General features: G+C 35.0%; 1 protein-coding gene across 1 annotated transcript; it reads left to right on the top strand.

The window, feature by feature from the left end:
• The first annotated feature begins 232 nt into the window (after positions 1–232).
• LOC143586322 (protein argonaute 4-like) lies at positions 233–7017 on the top strand. Its single transcript, XM_077067886.1, has 23 exons — positions 233–278; positions 886–1120; positions 1448–1653; positions 1746–1955; positions 2390–2526; positions 2672–2769; positions 2843–2940; positions 3019–3187; positions 3274–3390; positions 3463–3570; positions 3664–3726; positions 3797–3910; positions 4010–4175; positions 4270–4382; positions 4466–4603; positions 4688–4818; positions 4909–4974; positions 5380–5443; positions 5517–5628; positions 5723–5796; positions 5927–6021; positions 6139–6170; positions 6589–7017. Exons 2-23 carry the CDS (start codon positions 896–898, stop codon positions 6768–6770), a joined length of 2718 nt encoding a protein of 905 aa, XP_076924001.1. The 5' UTR covers positions 233–278; positions 886–895; the 3' UTR covers positions 6771–7017.
• Positions 7018–7339: the final 322 nt, after the last annotated feature.

Genomic DNA, 7339 nt, shown 5'->3' with positions numbered 1-7339 from the left:
GTTTTTTCTAGGGCTTTTGTGGTGCTAATTTGGTGTTATATTTGAAGTTTGATTGATGATTTCTAGTTTTTAAGAGGTTTATAGATAGTGTTTTACAAGTTGTTATCTCTGTTAATTAGGTGAGATATTTTGCTCTGTAAATGAGACTAGCAAAATCTGGTTTGTTTTTTGTATTATTCTGGTTTAATTTACTAGTGCTAACTCGTATATGTCTGTTTGATTGTTTTCTCAGTGTTTTGGCTCTTTTCTTGCTCTCTAAGCAAGGGTTTGTCGTTGAGGTATACCATATACAGAGTCCTATTTCCTATCTCTGTTATGTGTTTAGACGTGTTCAGATTCTGGCTTTTTATATTATGTGCATACTTATCGGTTATTAGTTTTTTTGATGTGTTTTTGTGGATTCATTAAGCATTTAATGTCTTTTTTGATAATTCTAAAAGCGTTTTCAGATCGTGTGCATCTTTACCTTCCTTTTGTGTGGTCACATTTATCTTCATGATTTTACACAAACATACTTTGGGACAGTTATTTATATTGCTCTGTTTGTGCTTCCTCAATGTTATTTTAAGATATTTAATATAGCTTTGGTTTATTATCCTCCTTTGAGAACATTTAATTTTTCAGAACATTTAATTTTTCAATTTTGATAAAGATCAGATTAGATTTTCTTACCTGTTTTTAATCATGTTTACAATTGAAAACTACCATCAACAAATGTCAATGTGCTGTTTTGACTTCTTTAAAAGTTGACATATCAGTTACAACTGACAAAAACGTTTGTCCTATGTTGATTTGCAATCATGTTTGTATTTTTCTAAACGCCGTCTGTATGATATTGCAGTTTCATGAGTTGTTGACTTATTATTTTCTTTTGTTACTTTATAGTAATCTAAATATGGATTCAGAAGGAGGAAATGGTGCTACAGATTCTTTACCACCACCGCCCCCTGTTCCTGTAGATGTCGTTCCAATTAAGGCTGAGCCAGAAGCCAAGAAGAAGGTCATGCGAGTTCCCATGGCTCGTCGGGGACTAGCCAGCAAAGGTCAAAAGGCCCAGATTTTGACCAATCACTTCAAAGTCCATGTTTCTAACGTTGATGGATTCTTTTTCCACTACAGTGTACGTTTTTCGTTCTCTTAGTATCCAAGAGTCTCATTATTACTTGTTTCAGGGATCATAGTTTTGGTAATCAACATTATTCTAGTCACTTTGCTGGAAATTAGTTATCATAGATTCAGTTTTCTGTTAGTTTAATTAATCTGATCAACATTCGATTAATCTGATCAACTATTGAAAATTTATTTAGAGTTGACTAACATTGACTGATGATAAAATGTATTAATCTTTTAACATTGAGTAAGGCCTAAATAATATTTGTCTATTTTTATTTAGATCATATTTTACTTGGTTTAAGGATTAAATTTGTTAATTTCTTTTACCAAACAGGTGGCACTTTTCTATGAAGATGGTCGTCCTGTAGATGCAAAAGGTGTGGGCCGAAAAGTGCTCGATAAAGTTCATGAAACTTACAAGTCTGAACTTGATGGAAAAGAGTTTGCTTATGATGGAGAGAAGAGTTTGTTTACTGTTGGTGCACTTCCGAGGAATAAACTCGAGTTCACTGTTGTACTTGATAGTATGAATTCCAATAGGTACATTTTGAGTGTTTACAAACATCGCGAATGCAGTTTTAGTTTGAAATAAGCTGTTATTTGTTTTGACTGTTATGCGTTTGAATTTTCAGGAACAATGGAAATGCTAGCCCTGACAATGATACTGACAAGAAAAGAGTTCGCCGTTCATATCAATCGAAAACTTTTAAAGTGGAGTTGAGTTTTGCTGCTAAAATCCCAATGCAGGCTATTGCACAAGCTTTAAGAGGCCAGGAATCTGAAAACTCACAAGAAGCCTTGAGGGTGCTTGATATCATCTTAAGGCAACATGCAGCCAAACAGTAAGTTTAAACCTGAATAGAGGTGGCAATACGGGCTCTTGATGGACGGCTGAGATAAATACCGGGAATTTTCTATATGGGTCATGCCAAGATGAATGTTTTTCTTATTCGGAGTTATGAATATATAGTGTGTTAAAACATGATAAGAAGCTTGCATTAGTAATGTGAATTTTGACTAAACTGATTTACAAGGTTTATGCAGTAAAGATGCATGCTGGGTGACTATTTACTCGAAATATCTAGATTGAACTAAATGTTCGAGTACTTGCTTAACACACAGAACAACTTTTTAATAAATAAATAGAATACTTTTAATAAATAAGTAGAAAACAGATGTCGTTGACCAATGAATACTGTATTTCTAAACAGATTTAATTAATGACTCTGTAAACAATTAACTTTCTTTTTGGTAACATTTTATAATATAAAACCAGGGGCTGCTTGCTTGTTCGTCAATCATTTTTCCATAATGATGTGAAGAATTTTGCTGATGTTGGAGGTGGTGTGCTTGGGTGCCGTGGGTTCCATTCAAGTTTCCGTACATCTCAGGGTGGTCTATCCCTGAACATCGGTAAATCTTACCGAATTAGCTTCACTTCAAACATTTAAATTATAACATACGATCATGATTTGACACAACAGTTATTCCTTGATCATCATTTATGTTATAACATACGATCACGATTTGTCACTAACAGTTATTCATTGATCATCAGATGTGTCAACTACCATGATTATCCAACCTGGACCGGTGGTTGATTTTCTGATTGTTAACCAAAATGTCAAGGATCCCTATTCCGTTGACTGGGCAAAGGTAATAAACAATTCCAATTCCAGTTTCGTGTGCTATTTTGCATTTATCTAACAATACAGTTTACTTCCGGCAGGCCAAGCGCACCCTAAAGAACCTTAGGATTAAAAACAATGAGACTAACACCGAGTACAAGATAACTGGATTAAGTGAGAAGCCATGCAATCAGCAGCTGTATGTTTTTTCTCATTTGTGTTTATTGATTATATGGCACAAGAACATGGGTTCAAGTAAAGATTTAACTTTTTGTAGGTTTTCACTGAGGCAAAAGACGAAAGATGAGAATGGTGAATTTGAGACAATGGAGGTTACTGTGTACGACTATTTTGTGAATTATCGCAAAATGAACTTGCAATATTCTGGAGACTTACCGTGTATTAATGTTGGGAAGCCAAAAAAGCCAATATTTCTTCCTATCGAGGTGCAAAAATGTGACTTCATTTGTTTAAAATTGTTGGATTGTTTTTCGTGAATCCTTTTCTAACTATTTGGGGGTTTTTTTTGTAGTTCTGTACATTGGTCTCTTTGCAACGCTACACGAAAGCACTCAACACATTGCAGCGAGCCTCTTTGGTGGAGAAATCTAGGCAAAAACCTCAAGAAAGAATGAGAGTTCTGTCTGAGGTATGGCTCGACTTAAATGTTATATTGAGTACATTTTGGGTTTTAAAAGATGCTTACTTTGTGTATTTTCAGGCTCTGAGAGACAACAAGTATGACGATGAGCCGTTGTTGAGATCTTGTGGCATCAAAATAAGCAAAGACTTTACACAAGTTGATGGCCGTATTCTTACAGCACCAAAGGTATTTGTTTTTGTTTTATTTTATTTATTTGATCTTGTAATTTTTAGTTTAAGTTAAGTTTGATGGATTGATGTACCTTTTGTTAAATCTCAGCTTAAAGCGGGCAATGGTGAAGATTTCTTCACAAGGAACGGGAGATGGAACTTTAACAACAAGGTGATTGTTTTAATTGTTTTATGATCCTCTTTGTATACAATAAACTGAAGATTTTTTTTTGTTCAAACAGAAACTAGTTGATCCCACAAAAATCGAAAAGTGGGCTGTTGCCAACTTTTCAGCTCGTTGCGACATCCGCGCTCTTGTGAGGGATCTGATTAAATGTGGAGGCATGAAAGGGATTGTATGCTCTAATATTGATCTTTCTGTTTGAATCCTTTTGTCTGGTTTTGCCAACACATTCGATTAACTTACGTTTATGCCTTTTCCTTTTAATTTGTAGAAAATCGATGAGCCTTTTGATGTGTTTGAGGAAAGCCCTCAAAATAGGCGGGGCCCACCTGTTATTAGAGTCGAGAAAATGTTTGACTTCATTCAGTCTAAACTTCCTGGAGCTCCTCAGTTTCTCCTTTGCTTGTTACCTGAGAGGAAGAATTCTGATCTCTATGGTCAGTTTCTACTCTTTATTTACCCTTTAATATATATTTTAAATTTTTTTAGAAATGATTTTTACTGAAAAAATGCTGTCATGCAACTCTTTAGGTCCTTGGAAGAAGAAGTGCCTTGCAGACTTTGGTATTGTGACCCAATGCATTGCTCCCACGAGAGTCAATGATCAATATTTGACGAATGTTCTGCTGAAGATAAACGCAAAAGTAACAATTCGTAATATTAAGTCTGTTTATTTAGAGGAAAAATGAATTTTCAAAAGTAATATTTGATCTGTACTTGCATGCAGCTGGGAGGATTGAACTCTATGTTAGTTGTTGAGCATAATCATGCTATTCCAATTGTGTCCACGTCACCAACACTCATTCTTGGAATGGACGTGTCTCATGGTCAGCCTGGTCAATCTGATGTGCCCTCAATTGCAGCGGTAACTTTACTGATTGTTTTTTGTTTATAATTTTTTGTTTTAAAATTCGCTGCATGAATTTTACTTCTTTCATCATCTATGCAGGTTGTTAGTTCACGCCAATGGCCATCGATCTCGCGCTATAGAGCTTCTGTTCGCACCCAGTCACCCAAAGTTGAAATGGTTGACTCTCTGTTCAAGAAGGTTTCTGACACCGAGGATGCTGGCATAATGAAGTGGGTCACCTTTTTTTGGTTTTAAATAATATTTTTTGCTAATATATTTTGAAAATAGTCTTGGTTGCTAATAATTTTTTTTTGTGACAGGGAGGTTCTGCTCGACTTCTATATGAGCTCTGGCAAGCGAAAGCCTGACCAGATTATTATCTTCAGGTAAATTCTTTGATAATAAAATGGCTTTGTTAATACTCATGTTTAAAATCTTCGCCGCTGATTTTAACAACTCAAATAACTGATGCTTTTAGTTTCTGAGATATTTTTAGAGTCAGGCACTGTTTTTTTATTCTAAGTAAACAGTTTTGGTTTTTAGTTTGTTTTATTTTTTGTATGGAATGCCAGTTTTAATATTTAGATATTATTTTCATAAAATTGGATTACAAACAAGCAGGAAATGCTTTTGGTTATTGATTTTACATATTTTCTATAAAGGTTCTGCCAATCATATTTGAGTTTATAGTTTATACTCATGGCAAATGGCAGATAAAGTTTATATGTTGCGTTGTGGTATTATTTATATGTTAGACATTAGTGCAATCAATTTTGTGCTTAATTTTGTAGGGACGGTGTGAGTGAATCTCAATTTAGCCAAGTTCTCAATATTGAACTAGACCAGATCATTGAGGTTTGTCCGGCATTTCTTAAATCATTTTCTTAATAAAAATGGAAACTTTTTTATATTCATTCAAACGGTGCAGGCGTGCAAGTTTCTAGATGAGAAATGGTGCCCAAAGTTTCTGCTGATAATTGCTCAGAAGAATCACCACACAAAGTTCTTCCAGCAAGGGTCTCCTGATAATGTTCCCCCTGGTAATTTTCCTGATAATTATTTACCATTATAATTTAATTTTAGTTATCTGATCATCTGAAGGTAAGTCCGTTAATATGCTGTTCGTTTTCACAGGTACTGTGATCGATAACAAGGTTTGCCATCCTCGAAACAATGATTTCTACATGTGTGCTCATGCTGGGATGATTGTAAGTATTCTAAACCTTTTGTTTTTATGTTTAAAGAATATATTCGAAACTGTAGATGGGAAGTTACATTTTGGAAATTGAACGAGAAATGTTTTGGTATTTTTATTCGCACGAAATGTATGAATAACAGGGGACTACCAGACCAACACATTATCATGTTCTGTTTGATGAGATTGGATTCTCACCTGATGATCTCCAGGAACTTGTGCACTCGCTGTCCTACGTGTAAGTTTGTCTTTCGTTCATCTCCTTGTATAATATTATATTGTATTTTGTTTTGGAATTTATGTGTATTGGATGTTTTAAGCCTGTTTTCTAATTCTTTACTCTTAATTTTTACAGTTACCAGAGGAGCACTACTGCAATCTCTGTTGGTAAGTTGTATTCTATTTTAGCACCTGAGCTTAGTTTGGTTCAAAAAGCTTGCTTGGCTCGGATTGTAATGAGCCGAGCTGAGCCGGCTTGGATAGAAAGCGAGCTTAGCTCGGCTTGTTTCTCAACGAACCGGACTGGCTTGCATGTTAGCATGGCTGTGTTTGGCTCGGATTATTTACTTCTAATATATTTTACAAACATGTAATATAATTTTAAAATAATTTTTAAAAAGAGTGGATTTATACCTCTCGGATCCCATTGCTTATTATAGACAAGTTAAAAACAAACCAAGTCGAACCAGCTCAGTTTAAAACCAAGTCAGCCTCGAGCTCAATATCTCAGCGGTCTAAAACAGAGCCTGAGCTTAAACACCTCAGTTAACTATCAATTACTGATATTCTGTTTTGTTGTAAACAGTTGCACCGATTTGCTATGCGCATTTGGCAGCTACACAGATGTCGCAGTTTATGAAGTTTGAAGACCACTCGGAGACATCTTCAAGCCATGGTGGTACTGGTGTTACGTCAGCTAGTGCAGTGCCGGTTCCTCAGTTGCCCAAGCTGCAGGAAAATGTTTGCAACTCTATGTTCTTCTGTTAAGTGGTTTTTATCGTTCTTCAGACATGGTAGTTTTGTGCGTAAGTTTGTTGGCCTTCATCTTGTCATGGAGTTGGTCTGAACAACTGGTATCTTAGGTTAATGTTGGTATGTTTTGGCTCTAGGAACCAACTGTTATTTGAATGTTTAGGATGATGGATGCTGCTTGCATGTTTTGTGTTTGGACCTAAATACTGCTCACCATGTTTATGGTGTTTTTTCGCTTTATGATATTTAGGATGGTTTATCATTTGTGGATCTATTTTTGCAACTTTAATGTTGCGTTGGTTCTAACAACACTTAATTATAAGTGGTTAAAGTGGTTCTTAGTATTTAAGTGGTTTTGAAGGTTGAACTATAAATGACAATATTTGCTTAAAGGTTGAAAGTCGTAAGGGCGTGTTCGTTTCACGGAATGGAATTGGAATTTGTATAGGATTTGGAATCGAAAAATTTCAATTAATGTGTTCGTTTGACAAATGAATAGAAATCCTTTTTTAACAAGGATAAAGGCGAAAACATTTTAGTTATTTTAATTTTTTTGTTTTTTATTTATATCTTGTGTTATGATT

Source organism: Bidens hawaiensis, unplaced genomic scaffold (assembly GCF_021521415.1).
Source record: "Bidens hawaiensis isolate Kalapana, Puna unplaced genomic scaffold, B.hawaiensis_p1.1 tig00034611_1, whole genome shotgun sequence".
Classification (NCBI taxonomy): Eukaryota; Viridiplantae; Streptophyta; class Magnoliopsida; order Asterales; family Asteraceae; genus Bidens; species Bidens hawaiensis.
This window is presented reverse-complemented; position numbering and strand designations above follow the sequence as displayed.